General features: G+C 42.6%; 1 protein-coding gene and 1 long non-coding RNA gene across 5 annotated transcripts; one reads left to right on the forward strand and one right to left on the reverse strand.

Annotated features, from left to right (window-relative positions):
• The first annotated feature begins 1,362 nt into the window (after positions 1-1,362).
• LOC109260897 (uncharacterized) lies at positions 1,363-26,084 on the forward strand. The gene is made up of 3 exons (XR_002077192.2): positions 1,363-1,529; positions 22,780-22,999; positions 24,299-26,084. It is a non-coding gene; the product is annotated as an uncharacterized LOC109260897 (long non-coding RNA).
• On the reverse strand, positions 6,421-9,040 carry LORICRIN (loricrin cornified envelope precursor protein). 4 transcript variants are annotated; one of them, XM_053900650.1, is made up of 4 exons: positions 8,911-9,040; positions 7,434-7,637; positions 7,287-7,397; positions 6,421-7,166 (listed from the first exon to the last, which is right to left on the reverse strand). In XM_053900650.1, exons 2-4 carry the CDS (start codon positions 7,612-7,614, stop codon positions 6,655-6,657), a joined length of 804 nt encoding a protein of 267 aa, XP_053756625.1. In that variant the 5' UTR covers positions 7,615-7,637; positions 8,911-9,040; the 3' UTR covers positions 6,421-6,654. The 4 variants fall into 4 exon arrangements, with proteins under 4 accessions (XP_053756625.1, XP_053756624.1, XP_053756622.1 ...); XM_053900649.1 differs by having other exon boundaries at positions 7,287-7,637; XM_053900647.1 differs by having other exon boundaries at positions 6,421-7,637.
• Positions 26,085-26,285: the final 201 nt, after the last annotated feature.

Genomic DNA, 26,285 nt, shown 5'->3' on the forward strand with positions numbered 1-26,285 from the left:
GTGTTATATGTAAATAATGAATCACTAAATTCTATTCTTGAAATCATTATTACAATGTATGTTAACTAACTTGGATTTAAATTTTTTAAAAAGATATCTAGAAAATCCCTTGAGATTTAGAAATTAGGTAAAGCACTCCTAATAACTCATGGGCTAAGGAAAAAAACATCACAGAAGATATAAAATATTTTGAAATAAGTGGTAATGAAAACACAGAATATTAAGATTTGATTTGTAAAAATATAATAAAAAAAGATTTGATTTGTGGAAAACTAATCACTGACTTGAGTGTCTCAAAGCTATAACAAAAAGAAACAAAACAATTTCTACTGACAATAGAAAATACAAACTATGATATATTTACACACTGGTAAACCAAATGGTAATGAAAAATAAGAAGCTACTGCTCAAAGCAAGCACATTTCCCAGAGATAATATTGAGCAAAAAAAGCCAGACACAAAAAATGCATACCACAGGACTATATTTAATATAACCTTCAAGAATAAGCAAAATTAACCTAAAATATTAGAAGTCAGAATAATGATACATCTGACATAGTTAATGACTAAGACAGGGATAAGGTTTAGTTATTGGGGTGAGTTCACTTGGTAAAAATTAATCTGTCATTTCTATTTTGTGCATTTGTACACAGATGTCCTCAACTTTTAGCAGGGTTGAAACAGTCAGGAACCTTGGGAGCAAGGCCCTGTGCACCTGGAAAGCCTCCTGCTGCCTGGTGGCCCTTAGCACTTTTCTTGCAGAGCAAAATACCAGCTAAGGAGCAAGCCAAGACCAGTCCAAACCAGTCTGCACCAAGATGGACCCCAGTGCTGAACTTTCACCAACTTTCTCCTCATTATAATAGTAAAAGTCACTCTCAGGTGTGGAGATTTAACATGTTAATTTGACATGCAACTCATGAAGAAGCATGATGTTTAAGTGCACAGGTGCTAATAAATCCCCACTTCTACATGCTTAGATGGCACACTTTTCCCACCTAAGTTTCTTTAAAAAATCCTCCCTGACCTCTCCTCAGTGAGTCAGCCTAAAGATTCTTTCCTTTGTGCTCCAGCATAAGCCCCAATAAAGTTTTGCCTGTGCTTTTAAATTTTGGGTCCAGCCTCATTTCTACCTTTGCTAGGACCAGGGACCCAAGTCTGGTAACAGAGTTATATCCCAGTAAACACATTGTGAATTGAAAACATCTTAAGTTGAAATGCATTTACTACATCTTGACCTACCAAACAACATGGCTTAACCTGGTCTACCTTAAATGTGCTCAGAACAGTTACTTTTGTCTACAGTTGGGCATTAGATTATTTATCTAATGCAAAACCTATTTTATAATAAAGGTTTGCATATCTCATGTAATGTATTTAGTACTGTACTGAAAGTGGGAAATGGAAAGGTTGTATGGGTACAGAAAGGTTGTAAGTGTATCATTTGTTTACCTTTATAACTGTGTGGCTGACCAGGAGCTGCCCAGGAAAATAACAAAATTCAAAATTTGAAGTATGGTTTCTCCTGAGTATTGCTTTCACACCATTGTAAAATCAAAAAATTTTAAGTCAAACCATTGTAAGTTAGAGACCATCTGAAAATGTATGCTATACTACCATAAAATTTTACCTTTCTTTTTTTTTTTAGAATTTGATTTTGATTTACCTATGATGATATTTTTGACTGTATCTCTTTGTATAGTTTTTTATTTTAGTGGCTACTGTGGATATTACATTATGTATACAACATAACTTATCACAGACTATTGCTATTGACATTTTGAAAGGTAGACCTTATCTCCATTTTGGTCCTTTACTTAAATTCCCCAATTATATTATCTTAAATATTTCTACATACATTGAGAACTACATCAATGTTTTGGTTATTGGTACAACTTTCAATATTATTTTTAAAAACTCAAGAGAAGAAAGATACTGTCCTAAATTTACTCATAATTTTATACTTTGCATTGTTCTTCATTCCTGGTATTTTTAAGGTGCTTTCTTTGATCATTTCCTTTTTGTTAGAAGAACTTCTATTAGCCATTCTTTGAGAGTAAGTCTGCTGGAAACAATCTTTGGTTTGTTTTGTTTTGTTTCATCTGAGACTATATCTCACCTTCATTCCTGAAGAATATTTTCACTGTATATAGAATTTGGTGTTGCCAATTTTTTCTTTCAGCACTTGAAAAATGTGCCACTTCTTTCTGGCCTTCATGATTTCTTCCTCCCTCCCTTCCTTTCTTCCTTCTTTTCTCCCTTCCTCCCTTCCTTCCTTCCTTGTCTCCTTCCTTCCTTCCTTCCTTCCTTCCTTCCTTCCTTCCTTCCTGGTTTCTGATGAATAATCTACTGTCATTTAAACCACAGTTTCCCTGTAGATGATGTGTCATTTTTCTCTACCTGCTTTCAAGATTTTTTTTCTTTGTCATTAGTTTTCAGAAGTTTGGTTATAATGTTTTTGGTGTGGGTTTCATTTCTTTTTTTTTTTAATATGAAATTTATTGTCAAATTGGTTTCCATACAACACCCAGTGCTCATCCCAAAAGGTGCCCTCCTCAATACCCATCACCCACCCTCCCCTCCCTCCCACCCCCCATCAACCCTCAGTTTGTTCTCAGTTTTTAACAGTCTCTTATGCTTTGGCTCTCTCCCACTCTAACCTCTTTTTTTTTTTTTTCTTCCCCTCCCCCATGGGTTTCTGTTAAGTTTCTCAGGATCCACATAAGAGTGAAACCATATGGTATCTGTCTTTCTCTGTATGGCTTATTTCACTTAGCATCACACTCTCCAGTTCCATCCACGTTGCTACAAAAGGCCATATTTCATTCTTTCTCATTGCCACGTAGTATTCCATTGTGTATATAAACCACAATTTCTTTATCCATTCATCAGTTGATGGACATTTAGGCTCTTTCCATAATTTGGCTATTGTTGAGAGTGCTGCTATAAACATCATTTCTTTGTCTCTCTCTTTTGCTTTTATGTGTACAACTCTTATAAGCATCTTTATTATATGTTTTACCAGCTTTATTGAGATATAATTGACATATAACATTGTGTAAGTTATATAACATGTTGATTTGATACATTAAAAATTGCAAAATGATTACCACTATAATATTAGCTACTACCTCCATCTTGTCACATAGTTACCTATTCTTTTTTCTGATGAAAATATTTGAGATCTATTCTCTTAGAAACCTGCAAGTATATGTTACAAGATTATTAGCTATAATCACATACTTACATTAGACCACCAAACTTGTTAATTTTATGACTGGAAGTTGTACTCTCTGACCAATATCTTCTCATTTTTTCCATCCCCCCAACTCCTGATAAACATGAGGATGCTCTCTATTTCTCTGAGTTTGTCTTTTTTAGATTCCACATATAAGTGATATTATACAGTATTTGTCTTTCTCTATCTGACTTATTTCACTTATCATAATGCCCTCAAGTTCCATCCAAGTTGTTGCAAATGGCAGGAATTCCTTCTTTCTTTTGGCTGAATAATATTCACATATACATGGTCTTCTTTATCCATTCATCTATTGATGGACATTTAGGTATTGGGAGTAATGCTGCAGTGAACATTGTATATACAGATATCTTTGCAAGATCCTGATTTCAGTTTGGATATATACCCAGAAATGGGATTTCTAGATTAAATGGTAATCCTATTTTTAACTTTCTGAGGAACCTCCATACTGTTTTCCATAGCAGCTGTACCAATTTGTATTCCCACCAAGAGTGCACTAGGTTTTGTTTGTTTGTTTTTTCCCCTCTACATCCTTGCCAATACTTGTTATTTCTTATCTTCTTGAGTATAGCCATTCTGACTGGTGTGAGATGATATGTCATTGTGATGTTGGCTTGCATTTCCCTGATGGTTAGTTATGTTGAGTACCTTTTCATGTACCAGTTGGCCATTGGTGTGTCTGGATAATGGTATATTCAGCTTCTCTGCCAGTGTTTAAGTTGTTAATTTTTTTTTTTTTTTTTTGCTGTTGAGTTGTAAGTTATTTTTCTAAATTTTAGATTATAACCCCTTGTCAGTTATATGATTTGCAAATATTTTCTCCCATACTGTAGGCCACCTTTTCATTTTGTTGGTTTTTCATTTGCTGTGAGAAGCACTTTAGTTTGATGTAGTCCCATTTATTTATCTTTTTGCATTTGTTGCTTATGCTTTGTTGTCATATCCAGAAAATTGCTGCTGAGACCATTATCAAGGAACTTTATCCCTATGCTTTCTCCTAGGAGTTTCATAGTTTCAGGTCTTAACTTTTAGTCTTTCATTCATTTTAAATTCATTTTATAGAGTGATGTATTGGTGTGGCTTTCTTTGGGTTTATCCTGTTTGAAGTTGACTTACCTTCTTAAATCTGTAAATTTATGTCTTTCACCAAATTTACATAATTTTGATCTATTATTTATTCTAAATTTTTTAGCCCCATATTCTCTTCTCCTTTTGGGACTCTGATTACATGAGTGCTAGCTCTTGTGTTGTCCCACAGGCTTTTGAAGCTCTCTTCTTCTTCTTCTTCTTCTTCTTCTTTTCTTTCAGCCTATTTTCTCTCTGTCATTGAGATTGGATAATTTCTATTGACCTATTTTCGAGTTCACTGATTCTTTACTCTGTGATTTCCATTCTGCTACTGAACACATCCAGTGAATTTTATATTTTTCAATTCTAAAATTTAATTCTACAGTTGTTTATTATAAATTTTCACTTAATTCTTCTTTATAGTTTCCATTTCTTTGCCAAGACTTTCTATTTTTTTCAAGTGTGTTTGTAAATTCTTGTGGAAGCATTTTTATAATATCTTTAAAGTCCAAAATCTGTTTCATTTCAGTGTTGGTATTGATTGTGTCTTTTCTCATTCAAGTTGAGATTTTCCTGGTTCTTGGTATGGTAATTTTTTATTGTGTGCTAGACATTCCAGGCATTATGTTTTGAGACCCTGGATCTTATTCAAATCTTACATTACAGCAGGTCTCTGCTAATACTACACCAGTGAAGGAAGTGTGTGCATAGGGGGTGTTATCGCCTTACCACTGGAAAGGAGAAGTCCAATCTTCTCGTTCTTTTTTTCCAGGGTGGTTAGTTATAGTAAGGTGGATATTATCATAAAAGATTTCTGCCTCTCTAGGTCATGTTTCTTGGTCCTTTGGATGTGGTGGGAGGTATTTGTTTGCACCTGTTGGCATTTCTTGGTTGCAGACTTTGCAGTGCCCAATCTAAGATAATAGGAAGCAAAAAGGAAACCCAGGGAACTTACCACAGACAGTGTCAGTCCTCAAGTTCTGAGGACCCTAGCTACTCTGCCTTCTTCTCTCCACCTTTTAGACTGTCCTTATGTTTTTTTAAATATATTATGCCCAGATATTTTAGTTACATTTAGCTGGAGCGATAAGAAGTGCATCTACTCCATCTGATACAGAACTAAACGTCTTACTTTTATTTAAAAAATATACATATGTATATGTGTATATAGTATGCAGTGGTTGGACTATTGGGTCTTTAAAGCTGCTACCTGTTTTGACTCTCTAAATGGAAGAACTGGGGAGGGATAATTTGTCTTTTTGTCTCCAGCAATAACTGGGTAAGGAGAGTACTTTGGATTTTTGGTGTAGCAGGTGTTTTGCTCCAGGTAAATCAATAAGTTAACATTTACCTAGAGCTAGTAGAATCAAGATATGAAATGGGGCCTGGAGAGTTCTTGGCCAGACTGATACTCTACATCTCTTTTGAGACCTATGCAATTAACAGAGCAATTAGAGCTTTTTCCTTGCTAATTGGTATGCTTCCTGTGTTTCCCCATGACCTCTCTGGTACTGGTATGTTTTTTGCATACACTTGCGCTGTATGTTCCTAAGTTAGGTGAAGCGTCGTTAAGAGACCAGGAAACAGCTCCTGTACTTCCTCCTCTCCCTACAGGTACCTAGTAAACATCTCACACGCTGTAGAGAGTCACATATATACAATTATTCTTTCTCCTGTGAGTCTGGGTAGCATACGCTAGTGCTCCTCATGTGAAGCCACCCTGCCTTCAGACCTTGCAGAGCAAGTTCTGGACTATGCGAGACAGCATCTCCCCAGGGCAGACCTGTCTTTAAAAAGCATTGAGCTCAAGAAGAAGACCCAGAGTGGCAATCCAACCCACTAGGGGATGTTCATGGAAATCTGTCCGCAGAATCTTTGTGTTTGAGGATCACCTCACCATCTTAAGCAATAAAACAGAGAGCTCACATCTTTGCTTCTGGTTGCCAGTCATTCCTCCCTCCTCTGCTGACCCCCTTCCCCCCCAAAAATAAGTATTTGTTGAATGAATGTATATATGGACGGATGAGTGAACGGAGGAAAGGAAATGAATGAAATGTGACTTGGAAGATACAAAGGTGACTAAAACCCAGAAATTCTCATGAATTGCAAATTTATTGACTGAGGAGGCACTGGGGTTGGGAGGTAGTTGTACAGAAACCAAAGAGGAAAACCTGCAGAACAAGAAGCAGCCCCAGAACTCTAAGGCTTCGTCTGGGTGTAACACACGAAGCATTTGGGAACCTCGGCAATATCAAGAGAGCGCTGAGCCCATAGGCGCCCACGGAAAACGGCTCTAGCTCCTCAGTCTCCGCGGCGTCCAACTGGCCTTATTTGCTTGGCCAGGTAGGCGCCTGCTTCTGCTGGGTCTGGTGGCAGATCGGGACGCCCTTGCCACCTCCGGAGCCCCCACCGGAGCTGCCGCCCCCACCGCAGGACGACCCCCCACCACTGGAGAAGCAGCTGCCGCCGCCCCCGGAGGAGCCGCCGCCCCCACCGCAGGACGACCCCCCACCACTGGAGAAGCAGCTGCCGCCGCCTCCAGAGGAGCCGCCGCCCCCAGAGCAGGAAGAGCTCCCTCCGTAGCTCTGCTGCGGCATGCAGGAGGTCTGGGTGGTCTCCTGCGAGGAGAAGTAGCCAGCTCCCTCGCAGCCGGAAGAGCCCCCGCCGCCCCCGCAGCTGGAGGAGCCCCCGCCGCCCCCGCAGGCGGAGGAGCCCCCGCCGCTCCCGCAGCCGGAAGAGCCCCCGCCGCAGCCGCCGCTAGAGATGCTTCCGTAACTCTGGCACTGAACCTGCTGCCCGGAGCCTCCGCCGCCCCCGGAGTAGCCCCCGCAGCTGGAGCCTCCGTCGCCCCCAGAGTAACCTCCGCAGCTGGAGCCCCCCCCGCCCCCGGAGTAACCCCCGCAGCTGGAGCCTCCACCTCCGCAGCTGGAGCCTCCACCGCCCCCGGAGTAGCCTCCACAGCTGGAGCCTCCGCAGCTGGAGCCTCCGCCGCCCCCGCAGCTGCCACCACCTCCGGAGTACTTGACACTCCCACTGGAACCGCCGCCGCCGCCGCCGCCGCCTGAGTAGCCTCCGCAGCTGGAGCCTCCGCCGCCGCTGGAGTAGCCCCCGCAGCTGGAGCCTCCGCCTCCTCCTGAGTAGCCTCCGCAGCTGGAGCCTCCGCCGCCTCCAGAGTAGCCGCCGCAACCGGAGCCTCCGCCGCCTCCGCCGCCCCCGCCGTCCCCGCCGGAGGTCTTCCCGCAGCCCACTGGGGGCATGGGGGTGGGCTGCTTTTTCTGGTGAGACATCTTGTTTAAGGAGAGAGAGAAGCCTAGAAAGAGAGCGGGGAGCATCACTGGACCAACCGCAAGAGCATGGAAGAGGCAGGGACAGCCGTGGAAACGCCCATCATCCTCCAGGGCAGCACGGCCAGGCTGGGCTTGATGCCCTCTGTTTAGACCGGGAAGAACTCTCATATGGGACTCCTGGGATTAGTCGTTTCCCCCTCAGAAAGTCTTTACCAAGCAGTAAATAGCCCAGGTACTGCTCACATTTCTCTCTCCCAGCTCTGCCTTTGGCATCTGAGTGATTTGGAAGCAAATAACCCACAGTCCCACCTCTATCCTCACTTCCTGAAAAATGAGACAGTTCGAGCACTTCATCACTCATGCCTCCTCCAATCCCAACACGGATTCTCTGAATGCAAATAGAAATTCCCACAAACCTCCACCTAGGGTGGAGGATTTTACCTATCCCTGACAAAACATAGGAAGGTTTGTCCGAATGTCAGAGGGCTGTTGCCCACCCCCCCCCCTTCTCTGCAAAAGCTCTTAGTTCAAACTCTTGGTCTGTCCCACTGAGCCTAGTCATGATCCGGAAGCTAGTTATCGGAAAAAGCAGTCTCCCCCTGGTCTGGTCCTGTCTGTACACAGGGGAAAGGACCCAGTGGTCCTTTGGATAAGAATCTCTGACCAGAAGATGTAGGCTTTGCTTACAGCCAAGCTTGGTTGATGGGGGCCATTAATAGTAGGATGTTGTGCCATGGCATCTCATGCCATTTCTCTCTCAGAACATCTCTGAAAAACTGGCACTGGGTTCCTGAGGTTCCCCAAATATCCACTATTTGCAGCATTGTCTGCATTACTCTCCTTGTTCTCCCTTACTCTCTGGAACTAAGACTCAGCCTATTCTCCTGACCAGTGCATAAGGTCCATCCTGCCCACTCATAGGAGCAGTCTGCAAAATGTCCCTCTGTGCCCATCACTGGCCTGCTCCTAGAAGGGTGCCATAGAGATAGATAGAACTCTGTGCCCATCACTTGCCTGCTCCTAGAGGGGTGCCATAGAGATAGAAGGTAGTCTTGTCTTTGTGGAGTTCCTATTCTGGCCAGAAGATCAGAGACACAAATCCACACAACAACAGCTCAGCCCCCACTGCCTTCCTGCCTGAATTCCCTCTAAACATGAATGCAGTTGGAAAGTCAGAGGTCCTATAGTTTCCAAAGGGGTCAGAGGTCTTGCCAATCTGTCCCCTAGTCCACCTAGCCTGCACAGGCCTGGGGAAGACTAGCTGGGAAGATGAGAGTCAGGAGAACTCACACTTACTTGAAGCACCAGGAGCTGAGTGAGGAGAGGAGATGCTGGCTTATGTTAGGAGCACTGGAGCTCCCAAGGTTTTATACTCTGAGCCCTGACTCATCTATTGATCTGGGCCAGCCTCTCATGTTTGGCCTCAGTTATGTGACCCATGGCTGTCACCCCACCTGTCTGTTGATTACAGGCACAGGGTGGCCCATTCATGAAGATTTTGGCATTCTTGAGATAGTGTGTGACTGGCCCCTTCTCTGATGCAACTGTGTGGCAGCAGGGATGGCTGGCTAGAGTGGATGGCAGACATTGTTTCCACAACCTATGACAAAGGGTTCATGCTGTGAACAGAGGTCCGTGCTTGAGGACTAGGTCTCAGACTCTTAGTTGGCCCAAGAGTCTACACCATAGACAGGGCTATAACTGGCCCAAGAGTTGGCCCAAGAGTCTACACCATAGACAGGGCTATTACTAATGGAACATGGGTATCTACATCTATTTATTTCTGCAGATTTATTCCTCTGATCGTTGATACTCACTTTCCTTGCAGAGGAGCAAGGAAGGATCATGTGGTCCTTCCCACCATGGCCTTTGGCCCTGACATCCTGAGGTCTTATGTGGCAACAGTGTCCTCAGCCTATGAGGCAGCCGTGGAATGGAGGGGACTTGAGGTTAAGTGACTGGGTTTGGGTGCTCCCTATGGTACTTGTCAGCTGTGTCACCTTGGACAAAGTCACAGCACCTTACCCAGTGTCTGACATAGGAGGCACTTAGTAGTTATTTGTTGACTATTGAATAAGTAGGCTTCTGATGCTCAGTGACCTTGTCTATCAAATAAGAATAATACCTGTTTCATAGACTCAGGAAGCAGGAATAGTTATATAAAGTGCAGAAGGTGATGCTTTTGTTTTTATTGTTTTCTCCTATTACAGCACAGTCTTACCTCCAACGTGGCCTACCCCTGGACACCAAGGCCAGAAGGGAGTCCATGGGTAACTTGAGGCAAGTTCTTGTGGGAAAATGACTCAAAAATTCCCCATTGACCCTGGATCAGTAGCATCACCTCTATGTATGAATGGCATGCTCCCCCGCTTCTTTCATCACTGGAACTCAATTGTTATTGTCTAAATTATGGCATTTGAACTTTGTTCCACCCATCTGTGTGTTGAAATGACAGCTCCAATAATAAATTGACTGTTAATTATGGTGGAGTTTTAAGGATCAAGTGGTCCTGATTAGACTGTGGCCTTCAGAAACCCGTGGCTCCAGTTTTAGTTTGAAAGGCATGAACCCAGGCAAACCCAGATGCTCTCCTCCTGAGAGACTAGCCAGAAGGGAGAAGCCAGGACCTATTGGAGAAAGCATGTTTCTCAACTTGAAGCTGAGGCACCAGTGAGATTTTGAAGGGAAATAAGCCCCAACTAGATGACTACCATGGGTATAACAAAGGTTGGTTTTATTTAGCTGGGAAGCACTGGAGAAAGAGAGAGGGTGTAGACCATGTACAATTCCAGCACTGACCTGTGGGCCCATGTTGGCCCATTACTGTGTGTTCTCTAGTCTGGAGGAAAATGTAAGTAAAAGGATATCAGCAGTATACTCTTTTTTTTTTCTTTCCATGTTTATTTACTTTTGAGACAGCATGAGTGGGGGAAGAGCAGAGAGAGAGGGAGACACAGAATCCGAAGCAGGCACCGGGCTCTGAGCTGTCAGCACAGAGCCCAACGTGGGGCTCGAACACACGAACTGTGAGATCATGACCTGAGTCGAAGCTGGACACTTAACTGACTGAGCCACCCAGGTGCCCCTCAGTAGTGTATTCTTGAGAAGAAAAGTCTTTTATTTTGAAATTATGGCCTTCCTACATTTGTGTGTGTTAAAAATATCATTTTGTTTAAAAGTGATGGAAACTCCAGGAGGTTGTAGTTTGTTTCAAGTCCTTACTTGTCAAACTATAAAAATTGTCTATCACAGAAGAGAGGGAAATGTTACTATATGAAATTCTCAAGTTTGGAAGCCTCAAGTGCAGGTAATCCCTTAAAGCTAATAATCTTCAAATTGCCCATGTCAATTGGAGTATGTAAAGATATGATATTTTCTTTCTTTCTATATATAAGATTTGAGATTCTGGAGCTTTATGCATTGATCCAGCCAACACAGTGTACTGGGTACTACACTGAACATTAATAGAGTCAGAAACCTTGTCAAAGCTGTGCACGGATCTCCTTGGTGGATTTTGGAGAGGGATATTCCATGCCTGCCTTTGCTATTCTAGGTAGCATTTAATAAGAAAACCTTTCTAACTAGTACATTCTACTTTGCTAACTTGTAGAAGAGGCTGATGCAACATGGTATTGACAGCAATGCTAGATCTTGTAGGCATTAAGTTAACCTTGCCTGAGGTGAACATATGAGCTTGCTTCTCCATTTTATCCCTCGAGACCAGAAGTAATGAGATACTGTGTGGACAGCAATTGATGATCACATTTCATCAAATCAGTGAGGAAATGATGGAAGTTTGTAGAATTATTACACTTGGGTATTTGAAGTTTTTTGACTTCATATGTCATATTTTTAAGATTTATAACCCTTATATACTTACCTTGAATGTGTGCTAGCACACCTGAGTTCTGCAGCCTCACAGATCACATCTTTGTTCTTGCCTTTACCTGTATCCTTAGAGGGGATGGACCAGAAAGCAAATGCTTCAGTGCTCAGTGTGGTGCTAGGAATTAATAGCTGCTCACAGAATCCTGGTGGAAATGAAAGGACTTCTTTTATTTTAATTTAAAAAAATTTTTTAAAGATTTATTTATTTTTGAGAGACAGAACGTGAGTGTGGGAGGGGCAGAGAGAGTAGGAGACACAGAATCAGAAGCAGGCTCCAGGCTCTGAGCTGTTAGCATAGGGACCAATGCAGGGCTCAAACTCACCAACTGTGAGATCATGACATGAGCTGAAGTCAGAAGCTTAACCGACTGAGCCACCTAGGTGCCCCTGAAAGGAATTCTTAATGCCTGTTGACTAACAGCTCTGGTGGGGGGTGGGGGGGACATGGTCCCTATCCCAGGCAATCCTCAGTCTGACGGGAGATCACAGCTCTTGAATATGGGGAGCCCCCAGCCTGATAGAAGCCTACTCATTACAGTCTTTATGTGTCTAAAGCTACACACATGCCTCCTCATGATTGAGTGCTGACAACCTACCTAACTGAGGGTTAAAGGGCAACAGGTGGTTTGTAAAGAATAAAAAAAGACACAGGGCAAGGGCTCAGGAGCATTGGCAGGGCAGGCATAGAGCTTGGAAGCCCTAAACGTAACATTGTTTACATTCACTGTGAAAGTTTCCTCTTCTAGGCCTGCCCAGGAGGTGCCTCAGAGCTTCAGAACCGCCGCACCCCCCCCTCCCCGCTCCAGGGTACATATTTATCCTCTCTCCAACGTTCCTGGGTCAGCAGTTTGAAGAGGTGGTTGTTTTTGTTAGAGAACTGGGAGAAGGACAGCTCTCTAGTGGTTCATGGCTGCTAGAATTCCTTCTCCAGGAAGCTTCCCTAGGTCCATCCACCCACTGGTTCCATTTTCTTTGCCACTTTCCCTTTCCAATCCCTTAAGGAACTACTGTACCAGTTACAGCCTGCTAATGACACATCCAGTAGCCTTGTCTCCTTTTTTCAACTTATAACTGTCCTTGACAGCTGGGTCCCCATTAGTTCCTTATTTTGCATCCTAAGATTCAAAGAGAGTTTATAGCATCCTGGAGCTTTATTTGGACGTGTTGACTTTTGAATGACTCTCTTTTGCGTGCTTCTGGAGCTCATCCCTGCATGGAGAAGGAGGCCCACAGCAGAGTTTTTCCAACATTCCTGAATAGCTTGTAGATGCATGCAAGATGAGCAGTGTGCCCAGGGACTGCACTTGCTTGGCTTAGACACTTCTGGTGTGGACAGACTCTGGTGTTTATGGACTGCTGCTACATATGGGTCTTGTCTATTCCTCACAAGGGTCCTGTGTGCTCAGTGATGTCATCCTCATTTCCCAGATAAAGCAATCAGCCCATAGAGGCTAATGGAACTGCTTACATTTCCCCAACCTTTAAGTGGCAAAGCCAGGATTCAGACTCAGTTGTTTTGATTCCAAATTTTGCATTCTTTCCAAGTACTACATGCCTCTTCTTTTTGAATCAATATGGGCAGAATGAGGGGATGACATCCCAGGCAGGCTCAGGTTCACACCTTCTAGGAGGCAGGGAACAGATCTCACTCTTGTGGTTGCTCCCAGGTGCTCAAGGACAGTTCTGTTAATTAGTGGACTGTAGGAGCCAAGAGGAGGTAGAGGTCATCTGATAGACCTTTACCATTGTTGGAGGTAGATGAACAACCCAAGGGCCAGAGAAGCCAAACTATTTCCCAAGGCCACACAATAGGCCCGGGACTAGAGCCTGGGTCTCTGGCCTTCCCATTCTAAGCTTTTCCCACTGCAGACTCCGCTGAGGCTTTGTGATTTCTCCTGACAAGATTATCTCCAGGTGTTGGCAGTGAGACCAGGAAGTAGTTACAAAGACCGTAAAAGTATTGAGCTGACATGTTCAGGTAAACTCCTGGGTCTGAGTGCTCTAGCCTCTGGGCCTGGAAGGAAATTGTTGATGCTGAGTTCCTTCAACAGGTGGGCAGCTGCTGCATAGCCTGAGGGCTCACATATAAACTTTACAAGCAGGGAGGAACAGTGAACAGCAGTTATGGGCCCTGTCCTGCTCCAAGATAGGCTGTGTCAGAGGAGGCCTCTCAGGACTTTTGTGCCTGGTGGTAGTTGGTGGCCCAAGAATGTTGGTTCAGCCCGTCCACTGTTAATCCACTGATTATCCATGGGCAGATAATGCATCGTTGCTTTAACTGACTCCCAAGTCAAATAAAATCTGGAAATCAAAACGATGTGAAGGATAAAGCACAAACATTTCAGACCCACAGCCTTCTAGGCTCTTTGGCCTAAAGCTTTAACTCAAATTCTTTCAGGAGCATGCTGCTTTAGATGACCAGCACCAATATACCTCTCCTTTACTGAGAGTCATTGAAAATCAAGGCAAGGTAAGTGCTCTTTCCATTTTGGTCTCAAATCTAATTTTAACTCTTACATGGGTCTCTCAGGAATTCCCTGGGGCTACAGCAGGCTTTGGATGTGACCTCTCTGACTCAAAGACAGCTAAGGGGATTTACTACTGAAGACCAGAATCTGGATCCAGCCTGTGTTTTGACCAGGAAAGCTCTTTCCTCACATTTGCTGGTTATCCTTAATTTTTGTTCATTCTTCAAACTATACCTTATTTCAACAGTTGAAGCTGTTGAAATTGGGTGGATGATTTATGGCAAACCTTTTGATTGCTTAGAAATGTAAGAATAATCACAATTTGGTTTGTGTGCCTCTACTGACTTTTCCATTGGGTCCCTTCATATGCTCAGAGAGTTCCAAGGTGAAGGGCTATGGAACCATTTTTCACATCTGGTGTGGATTCCTAGGGCCTTCTCTCCTGGACTAGGAGCAGCATCTAGGCAAGATTGGATGCTCCTAATTTTCCATTTCTCCATTTAACTCAGAGTATTTGATATGTACTTGTTCATCAGTGAAGGAGATGAGAATTTTAGCCTCATATCCCAGGGAAAATACAATCTGATTTAGTTTTCCATGGAAATTACTTTAAATAGATTGGTCATGGCAAGCTGCTTTCCCCTGCCACCCCCCATCTTTCATTCAAGGTGCCTGATTCCCCTATCATCTCCCTTTCTTATTTTTCAGAATATCCCTTGGATCATGCTTTCCTAGAGATACTAATCACCCATGGTCCAGTGGTCAGCTTTCTGGAGGGGCCTGAAGCAGCACCCGGGGGCACTTCTGAGGTTTCCCAGTCTCTGGTCTGTTCTGAAGGTTAAGGATTAGAATCTTTTCTCTTCTGAGGTATTGGGGTCTTGGGAGTTCTTGTGCTCTAAACCTGTGATCTTGGGCTCACATTTCCCATGCCCCTCCCCCAACTTCAATTTCTCCACGCATACAAGTCAGTCTGAGTTCTGTCCAGTGTTCTTTTGGTCCCTCCTTCCCAGGGCCTCACTCTGGACAGAGAGGAAGGAGAAATGAGGATCAGAGGTAGTAATAGGGAAGAAACTAGGTGGGATGACAAGAATCAAGGGCCCCTGGGAAAAGAGCCTAGAAACTCTCATACCTCCCTGTTTGCTAGCCTTGTTCCAGTGAGAGGCATTTTGGGTACTTTTCTTCCCCAAGAGCGTTTCCCCCCACTAAGCTTGCTGTGGAGGAGGAGGGAGGGATTTAGCAGGAGGGTTGGGTGAGGAAAGTTGGCCTGTGCTATGAGTAACCTTTGCAGAGTATCATTACCCAGGGTGGATATAATTGCTGGGGATTAAGAGAAACATGTGGGCAAGCTACTATTGCCTTAGATCCTTCTATGATTAGCAAAGATCACTTTGGGTCTCAGAGGAAGGATTATTTTATCTCCTGAATGTTCCCTAGAAGTGAATCCCCTTGTGGTGGAACTGGCCCCTTACTTTCTAGTAAATCATTCTGTTGTAAAATACAAAGAAAAACAAAACAAAAACCAAGTAGCCTCACCATAACTTGAAAAGTAAAGCAGAGAAAACAAGTTACATTTAATTCCAGTATTTAAATACAATTAGTGTTAAGTCTTGGTTAGTACTTTCATCTCTTTTTCCTTCTTACTTATACCTTCCTTTCATATAAACTCTCCATTTTGGGTGCTGATTTTCCATGTGACATTTTCATCATGCACATATCCCCATGGCCCTCCATTAGTTTTAGTGGCTGTGCTCCTTTTCCCGCTCCTTATCTTACTTCCGCCTGCCCTGTAACCTCTTTACCCTTAAGACCTCATTGTTGAATTTCAGTGGGTATTTGTTGTCTCCCTGACAGATTGCTAATTATCTTTATCTTCCTTTATGTGCACAGAGTGGCTTCATAGTAAGTGAGGAGAAAGGTTAGTTGCATGAGAACCAATCCCCAATCCTTTAGTTCTCATCTCCGATGACTCTTTGTGCAGAACCTAGTGCCTCAGTTCCCCTTGACTCTAACTCCACAGAGTCATTATTTTCCATCAAATGTTTTCATTTTGTCTCCATCTATTCCTCACAGGGCCAGGATTCCCTTGGGAATGTGCAGTCAGAAACAATACCTTCTAAAAAAATTTTAATTCCAGCATAGTTAATCTACAGTGAAATATTAGTTTTAGGTCTGCAACACAGTGATTGCTTCCACCTGGTGCTCATCACAGACGCACTCCTTAGTCCCCATCACCTATTTTGCCCATCCCCTCTCAGAACCATCTCTTTGTTCTCTATAGTTAAGAGTGTTTCTTAACTATAGTTTTCTTGTTTGCCTCTCTCTCTCTCTTTTTTTCTCTTTGCTCATCTGTTTTGTTTCTTAAATTCCATCTATGAGTATTCCATCATATGGTATTTGTTTTTCTCTGACTGACTTATTTCGCTTAGCATTATACTCTCTAGCTCCATTCATGTTGTTGCAAACCTTTTAGTGTATGTGTGGGAGAGTAGGAGTAAGGGGCAGAGGAAGAGTCAGCAGTTTAATGGGGCATTTGAAAAACAAGTCACTTAGGGCAATAGTAGCCAAGTGCCCATGGGATAAGGGGATGCAGAGAAAAGGAGTCACTGAATAAGCCTTCTTGGAAGAGGTGTTTTGAGTTGGGATTGGAAAATAGTGAAAACTGTAGATAGGTTTCTCCAGATTTGAGCTTTGGTTCTCATATTTTCTTTCATGTGTATGTGGCTAGGTGTGCATGTGTGATGTGTGTACACACGTGTGATGTGTATGTGTCCATGTGTGATGCTTGTGTGAATGAATGATGTGTATGGACATGTATAATGTGTGTACCTGTCTGTGTATATATGTGCACACATGTTTGTGTGTACATATTATATGCTTATACATGTGTGTAGGCATGTGTGATATGTGTATGTGTCTTTGAGTCTGTGTGGGGTGTGTGTCCATATGTCCATGTATCCATGTTTATGTGTACACATATATGTGTGTGATGTGTGTATATATATCTGTGTATATGTGTTTCTGTCTCCTTTCCACAGACTTCAGTATCTTTCCTCACATCAGACTCTTCTTCATAGAACCTGTTCCCTCTCTCCTGGGAATGTTGGCCCTGGAATTGCTGTCAGCCAGCCCTCAGTGTCCACAGTAACGGTATTACATGTCAAACTGGCCCACATCATTTTCCATTGTTTCTCTAGCCATGGTAGTAGATTTGCCCAATAAGGTCATGCTTCAGCTAAAAGTCTTCAGTGTCTCCACATGAGGATGAAGCCCTGATTTCTTAGTCCAAAGGGCTTTTTGTGGTTCAGTACTGCCTATGTTTGACTATTCCCTTGTAGAAGCATTTTGCTTCAGACAAACTCAATGACCCTCTCTGCCACTGATCTAGGCTGTGTTTAATAACTTTGTATTTTTCCTGTGCTTTTGCTACATCTGTTAATGCCCCCTTTCCTTGATTTGTCTAACTTCTATTTTCCTTTCAATATTCCATCAGACATCATTCTTCCAAAAAACCTTGCCCAACACCCCATCTGATTGAGGGAGCACCTCATCTGCAGCACAGTAATCCTGCCCCCACCACACTGGGGGCTCCTTGCATCCCAAGCATCCAGCACATGCCTGGCACAACATGCAGTGGATGCTGGTAGAATCTAGCCCACGTCTAGAATTGTCAGTGGCCTGGACATTGTGTTTTAGCCTGGGTGGGGAACATATTAGGTCTCTGTCCTATTTTCACTTCCCAGACAAGATTGTTTGCTCCTGGAGGGCAGGGGTGGCATTGCAGCTCTCAGTAAACCTGGAGCCTATGGATACACCAGGCACTGAGTCAGTGTTTATTGAAGGGAAAGAAAAAAGGAAAGAATGAAGTGGAGAACAGAAGGAAGGAAGAGAGTAAGAGAGAAAAAGAAGGTAGGAAGGGCAGGAGAATTGTTGCAAGCTTTATAACAACGTTGGTTTGAGTCTGAACAGAATATTGACTTTCTCTCTCTTCCCAAATTTGGGTTCTCTGGTCTAATTCTGGCAACTCCATGAAGTTATAAGACCCATTTGCCCCCAAAGAAGGAAATAATCAGACATTATATAATTTCAGAAGTTTTCTGAAGGTTTTAGTTTTGTGGATTTTTGCTGTGATTTAATTTCAAATAGATTGATATTAATATCTGATTAAATTATTCATGGTATTTAATTGCTCTCCATGATTAATGAAGATATTTTACTCCTCATAATCACTGCTAGATCCTATATGGATTACAAAGGAGTTACATAATGTGAGGTGTGCTTTCCACTGGTGAATCACAAGCATTTCTTATTGTAATAGCTGTGTACTACTTTCCTCCCTCCCATATGAAAATATTAAGGTTTGTGCTGGACCATGTATTCGATTTCTGAGTTATTTCCTTAAACAGTTTTGGACTTTGGGGCAGTCACTCGACATTACCTTAAAGTAAAAAGTATAAAGAAATATCAACCTTACAGTTATTGGGTTAGTATATGAAAGAACCAAGTTTCAACACTGGATCACGGAATGAATATTTCTAATTGAGGTGGAAAGATTAGGAAACAATCTGGGAATATAATCACTTATTTGTATTTGAGAATGAATAGAAAAAAAATATTCCTCCCTATCTCTCCCTTTAAAAAATGAAAATGACATCTTCACATTTGAGATTGTGGATGAAGGTAGAAAACCTTTATTACACACATGTAAATATGTAAGTGGATGATAATTTTCAAAAGGAATAGATAAACTGTTATTAAAATGTTACTTTAGGGGCACCTCACTGGCTCAGTCCATGGAGCATGATTCTTGATCTCAAGGTTGTGAGTTACTTTTTAAAAAGGGGGTGGGGAAATCTTTGGGAGTGCCCATCTTGCTCAGTGAATAGAACATGTGACTCTAGATATCAGAGTTGTGAGTTTAAGCCCCACATCAAGGGTAGAGTTTACTTAAAAAAAAAAAAAGGCAAACAAATGTTACTTTTGACCTTCAAAAAGATCCTAATTGTTTTAATATTTTCATTCATTTGCTAACTTTGATAAACTGTCAAAATACTTTACTCATCTCTTCATGCCATGAATAGACTACAAAGGCTATAGTTTTATAATATTTGAAATATTTTCTCGGGGCACCTGCCTCAGTCGGTTAAGTGTCTGACTTCGGCTCAGATCATGATCTCATGGCTCATGAGTTTGAGCCCCACATTTGGCTCTCTGCTGTCAGCTCAGAGCCTGGAGCCTTCTTCTGTGTCTCCTTCTCCCCCTGCCCTCCCTGCCTCACACTCTCTCTTTCAAAAACAAACAAAAAAATAAAATAAATAAATAAATAAAATAAAATTTGAAATATTTCTAGAAATATTTATCTATACTTTTGCACTACTTTTAATGTGTACTAGAACAAGCACTTCAGATTTATAATATTTATGGATATTATTGTGTAGGATGAAGTAAAATAAAGTAATGCTGTGGTAATATACCTTTGAAATAAATTTGGCTAAGTAAAACAGTGAGTTGAGCTAGAGAAAAGTATTAACAGTACAAGGATGACATGGATATGGGGAAAACTGTGAAGGAAATATGTGAATTTACTGAGAGTTTGGACACCCTAAGTTACAACACGGGCCCTGCTATTTTCCTTTGGAGGGTTCCAAACATGTTCCTGGGAAATATAGACTGGTGTAGAAGTTGGACCTCAAGTTCAGCTGTGGGTGGGGGAGCTCCAACCATGAGAGCAGGCCCATCTCTGTCCTACTGAAACACCATGGACCTGGGGAACACTAAGACTCAGGAGCTGACCCAGAGCTCTGCCTTCAGGGGCAGGCCAGAGTCACCCTGAAGCAGGCAGTGTGTCCTCTGAGTTGTACTCATTCCTTTGGAGCCCCCAGACTCTTCCATTCTATACCCAGATCATCCTCAGAAACGTCTCTGCATTGTGGAAAGACTTTGGTGACAGAACAGGTGTCAGGAGACATGGGGCAGAGTCCTGGTTTCACCACTCACTGGTTGTGGGGCCGCATATACATTACTTAACCTTCTTAGGGCTACATCTCTAGGTATAAAAGGCTTTATCTGCCTATGTATTGAGGGTGTTGTGAGGATTAAACAAGATCTATTATTTGGAAATACTATTGGAAAATAATAGGTGTTTGACTAAATGTCAAACTCAAGGAAAGATTGTACAATTCATTTAAAACAGAGTGTACACATCTGATATTAGTTCAAAGAGGGTTTCCATCTGGGGGCACGTGATTTGTGAGGGTCAGAATTATATTTGGAAGAATGTAGCTCTTATGGTAAAATGTCAGGTGTCATTGGGGAGCTGAGGGTGGAGATGTGATCAGGGGAAATCTTTCCAGGGCAGATTTTCTCCAGTGGTGTTGCCTTCCCTAAGGCTAATGTTGGGCTTGGGCTCTGGCTGGCCTTGTCCCTTTTGTCCAGTTTTCTCCCATGTTTCTCTCTGAGTCACTCATTCAGTACTTAATGCTATTATTACCAATGTTGACAATGACCATTTGTTGAGCACATACTATGTGAAAAGCACTATGTTCACTATTTTAGTGTTTCTTCATTTGAACCTTACCACGTACTGTGAGAATATTACCCATATTTTATTTTTAAATGTTTATTCATTTTTGAGAGAGAGCATGAGCAAGGGAGGGGCAGAGACAGAGGGGGACAGAGGATCCAAAGCAAGCTCTGCACTGACAGCAGTGAGCCCAATGCAGGGCTCAAAGTCACGAACTGTGAGATCATGACCTGAGCTGAAGTTTGACACTCCACTGACTAAGCTGCCCAGGTATTCCTATTACCCACATTTTGCAGATGACAAAGTGTGGTCTGAGGAATATAAAGAACTTGTCCAAGGTCACATGCTGAAAAGTAACTGAGCCAGAATTATAGGTAGGTCTGTTTGACTCCAGAACCCATGCTCTTCAGACTATGCTATCCTATGGGATATAAGTCAACATCAACATCAGCATCAGCAAGTGTTTTCTGAGAGGTGTGTAGTTGTAACCCATCGCTCTAGGCACGGGCAAAACATACACACACAAATCCTCCTCTGGGATGAGACCTCTGAGGAACCCAGAAAATTCAGGACCTTTAGAAGCTGGAATTAAAGCCTACTTACTTAGCTTCTGTAATGGAATGGGGGACATTATTGTGGCTCTCTTCAACAGGGGATGTCTAGGGTTTGGGACCCCTAAGTTGACCTTGCTTTGGGCGGAATGGAAAGGAGGTTCTCAGCCAAGCCAGATATTATGCAATCCAAGAGGCCTCTTCCAACACTAGGTTATGTGCCCCCTTTCTGAACCCCTAAAATGGCCTGAGTTATGTATCTATCTATCTATCTATCTATCTATCTTTCCATCCATCCTAGAGACAGGGAGAAAGAAAGAGAGAGAATCTCAAACAGGCTCAACACTCAGCACAGAGCCTGGCACAGGTTCTCATGACCCTGGGATCATGACCTGAACTAAAATCAAGAGTTAGATGCTCAACCAACTGAGCCACTCAGGCACCCCTATTATATTTTTAAAACCTGGGGCGCCTGGGTGGCTCAGTCGGTTAAGCGGCCGACTTCGGCTCAGGTCATGATCTCACGGTCCGTGAGTTCGAGCCCCGCGTCGGGCTCTGTGCTGACAGCTCAGAGCCTGGAGCCTGTTTCAGATTCTGTGTCTCCCTCTCTCTGACCCTCCCCCGTTCATGCTCTGTCTCTCTCTGTCTCAAAAATAAATAAACATTAAAAAAAAAATAAAAATAAAAACCACCTGCCATATTGTGTTTACATTATTTGTTAATGTCTATCTTCCTTGCCGGGCTAAGAAATTGAGGGTAGAACTGAAACTTACTGAGCATCCAATTTTTAGTACTCAGTGCAGTGTCTGTTATGAAGTGGTGTCTTATAGATGTGGAGAAATGTCATAACCAAGGTGATTGTACCCACGAGGGAGCAGGTAACCAGACCTTTAAGAGAAGGGGAAGAAGAGGAAAGAGTAAGATTTTAAGGATGATTGGCATTTGGGGCTCTAGAAGGATGCTATTTCATTGGAAGATGAGCTTGTCATGGTGAGTGGGTCACCAGTCCTTGTTTGGAGCCTTCACTGATGCTACTACCACCACCATCATTATCATCACTACTTAAGACTTGGCTACAGACAGGATATATGGATGCCACACTTAACCCTGAGCCTTGCTCAGTAAATGTCAGATCTTGGCAAGCCAGTAATTTCAGGGGAAAGCACAAAAAGAGATGAGAACAAGGTGATGGTAATTGCTGCCTAGTGTGCCTAATCCCTCAGGAAATCAAATTTGAGATAATAGAGGTGCTTCAGCCAAACTCTTGGATGATGGGGATGGAATTAACTTGGTATGAGTCCAACTTACATGTTGCCTTTGCTGAAATGAGTCTCAGAAATGCCACTGAATTCCAGAGATGCCATGGCTGTTGTGGTTACTCTGCACAAGATGTTATAGGCACAGCATTTTTTTCCTTTAGAATAAATTGTGTTCTGATTCCTGAGATTAATTGCTCACCTTTCCATCTGTTGCAAAACAGGCCAAGTGTCCCTCAGCAGGGCTCCATGTCTGTGCGGGTGTTGAGCCAGGTGTGGCTGGTGGGGCCTTGCCAACACCACTGGAATGTGACCTCACACTTCTGCCTGTTGACCTCTCCCCACAGGAAATGACAACTAGTAGGGCCAGGCTCTGACAGGTCTGGCCAAGTCTAGCCCATGGTAGAAACACCTGAAAAGCCTCCCTTGGTGGGCTTACCTTACTCTGTATTCCCATTTTTCTTTCTCTCAAATGCACACAGAAATTGCCATCCTGGACAAACCCTAAATGAAGTGGACGTGGAGGCTGAGGTGCAGAAAAAACTGCTATGGCTGGGAAGGAGAAAGTGCTATCCTACAGCCCACCCCTCCTGGGAAGTGTCATCCCCTTTGCTGCTCTAACTTCAGTCCATGTGCTTCCCCTCTGCCCGTCCTGCCAAATGGCAGCAATAAAGCAGGAGGGACTTGGGTCTAAGCAGCCAGGTAACCAGCCTTACATATAGAGGTGCTTTTTGCTTTGTGCCTAGTTTGAATTCAACATATCTATTTCCATCATCTTCAATGCCATTGCCACCATGCCTATATTGCATTGTTTCAATACTAGTGCTAGTAGTTTCAATATTAAAGTGCTTCAATAGCATCATCATTACCACCTTCCCCACTACTACTCCTGCTGATTCTGCTCATTATCATCACTGCTGCTATCACCTCCACCAGCTCCACTGCCTCTACCAACTTTGTCATCCCCAATGTCACCATTTCCACCATTCCCACTGCCATCACCACTATCACATCTACTCCCTTTAGCAGGACTACCACTGTCATCAGCATCGTCACTTCAACCATCTTCTTTACTACTGACACCACAGTCATTGCCACCACCACCACCATCAGTTACCATCTTCACTATGTCCACCACCATCACTGTTACCCCTGCTACTGCCACTGTGATTCATTCTCACCGTTACCACCCTTACCACCTCCACCATCACCATCACCATCACTACTTATTTTCACCACCACTATTACAACTAGCATGTGGAAGAGAAGACTTAGGGGTTAATGAATAGTCATCTTTGAATGATTAAAAGTCTGTAGAAGAATAGTTAAAGTTACGTAGCGTGGGTAAAGAAGTTAGAAAAATGGACAGAAATTAAAAGGAATTAGAATTTAATCTTGGTGAATATAAGCAAGGTGTTTCATGGAGCTAGGGCAGACAAGAAGGATGAGAAGTTGGATGATAAAAGATAATGAGTAATTTGGAGCATGTTAAGTTTATTTGCCTAAGGTGTCAACCACCTGGATTGGGCCAGTAGGTGGCCTTGCATCCCACTCACTCACTGATGCTTGGGTCCTCTCTAAAGAATTCCTTAAAAGTGGCAATCTAAGCTGTAAATGACCAATTCTTTTAGGATTAGGGAACTCATTTAACTTGAAGTAGCTGGTTCCTTCTAGCCATTTTTATATTAAGTTTCTAATCATTCTACAATACTGAAATACATTGTCTTCTCAAAAGCTAAGATTAGGGTAAAATTAGATTAGGGTAAAATTTAGATTAGGGTAAAATTCCTCCTGGACACCATTTCCAATCCTTGTTCATAAGTCTTGTTGCCTTGCACAGGCAGCCAATGTTATAATTTGCTATGATTTTTTTAGTAAGTCATTCTCTTGAATTTATGTACATATTTAGGAACAATGTAGTATTGCATTGTGTGTACATTTGTGTGTACACATACTTTTTGTGTCTGACCCTTGCTTTTTTTTTGTTTTTTCACTCAACAGATTAGTAGAATGGGGAAGAGGATGCACTCTGGAGCCAGACTGCATGGATTCAGATCACAGCTCTGTCATCTGTTATTTGCATGATCTAAATTATTGACCCTCCTTTAGCTTCAGTCTCCTCCTTTGTTAAGGGATTATAGTGGGCCTATACCCATTAAGTTCATGTGTGGATTAAATGAATTAATTTATGTAAGCACTTAGATCAGTATGTGCCCTGCACATACTGTAGAGAGGCATAAAGTCACATTGTTGCTTGTCCCTATTCCTTAGTAATGTATTGGTTCTGCCACAGTCTATTTAGCCATTTCTAAATTGATGGCCATATAGATTGCTTTGATTTTTCACTCTTGCAAATAAGGCTTCCACGCGTATTTTTATATATGCTTCCTTTTACACATGAAGAATAGTTTCTCAAAGATAGAGAAGATGTAAAATTGCTGCATTTATAATTTTAAAGGCTTTATTAGAAAATTATGAGTCTGCTTTCTCTTTCTTCTACCTGTTGGTTTTAGTTATTCCCTTGGGCAGCCTGAGCCATATTAGCAGCTCCGAAGTAATAGACCCTACTGGTTAAGACTGATAACTTCAGGTTCAGATGAATTTTGAGGGTAAGGGGGTCATGTTTTGAAGATTACTAAGCATTTATATACAGTAATTTATTTAATTACTATGAGGTAGTAATGACTGCATGACTCTCCCCACTTTACTCATTAGGAAATCGGAGGCAAAAAGAAGCAATATAATTACTCAGGGTCACACAACCATAAGTGGTGGATCCTTTGTACAGGTGTGAACATTGAATCAGTACATGTAAAATTCCTTAGTATTCTGCTCAACATACAGAAAACATGCAATCGATGTTAGCGTTATTCTAGGATTAATTGGTGATAATTAGGGCTGTAGAATTATTATTACCATCACTACTTTACTACTCTCAGAATGTGATAAAGCTTATCTCTGGGGAATTCACTTCATTTGTCTTAACAAAATGATATGGAATTGTGGTTTCAAGCCTTGGTTGGCCAATCTAGTTTATTCTGTTCCATAGCCACAAACTACATGCTTAAAGTTTGAGAAAGTTGCCATAATTAGCACCCTGGTGTTTACCCACAGATAAGATACATACACATATAGTTAAATATAAAGTGTGGATGCACATAAATTCTCATTTGTGATGGGGCAGAAGCCAGTGGGTGGGGAGCAGAGTTGCACTGGATGCACACGAGAGAGTAATAATGGAGGCCTATACTTGGCCCTTGAGGAGGACAGGTCAGCTGGCTTGGGATGCTGGAACACTGGAAGCAGACTATGAAATCAATTCCCTTCTGGAGGGAATGGCATATATTAATGCACTAAACACTACTAAGGGGTAGAAGATGTGGTTACTAAGATGAAGAAAACACAGCCCTTGACCTCCAGAGGACAGAATTGTTGATGCATGTTTGCACCATGGGTGACACACAGGAACATAGTCTAGAGGTGCATACAAAGTGTGGTGGGATCTAGAATCTTCCAGAATATGTCATAGGAACAGAAGTGTGGGCAGGAATTTGAGGCAGAGGGAGAGGCGTGTGAGAAGACATGGGTGTAACACAGCAGGGTGTGTGCAGGGCACTGCAGGACCAGGAAGGATGGCTGTGTGGTGTGGTGCACGTGAGGAGGGAGGGGTGAGGCATCATGAAGGAGGCTGAAAGCCATGTCAAGGAGTTTTGACTTTTATCTTAAAGGATATGGGCAGCCACCAAAGGTTTTTTGTCTTTTTTTGTTGTTGTTTGGTTTTTGTTTTGTTTTGTTTTTAGAAAGAAAAACTTGATTAAATCTTAATTGCACAAGGTATTTCTTAAAATACTGGCACCCTGAGGAAAAGCTGGGCTGCCCTGAGGTGGGAGCAGACTTGTGGAAGAGAGAGCACAACAAGAATGGGGTCCAGGAAGGGGCTGGCAGCAGCCTGGGAAAATGTTAGAAGGTGGATCTTGTAACCATGACC

The sequence above is a fragment of the Panthera pardus genome, unplaced genomic scaffold, assembly GCF_024362965.1.
Source record: "Panthera pardus isolate Hobbes unplaced genomic scaffold, ASM2436296v1 HiC_scaffold_120, whole genome shotgun sequence".
NCBI lineage: Eukaryota > Metazoa > Chordata > Mammalia > Carnivora > Felidae > Panthera > Panthera pardus.

Coding starts and splice junctions, on each gene's coding strand:
- LORICRIN (XM_053900647.1), bottom strand. CDS start 7,614: ATGTCTCACCAGAAAAAGCAGCCCACCCCCATGCCCCCAGTGGGCTGC.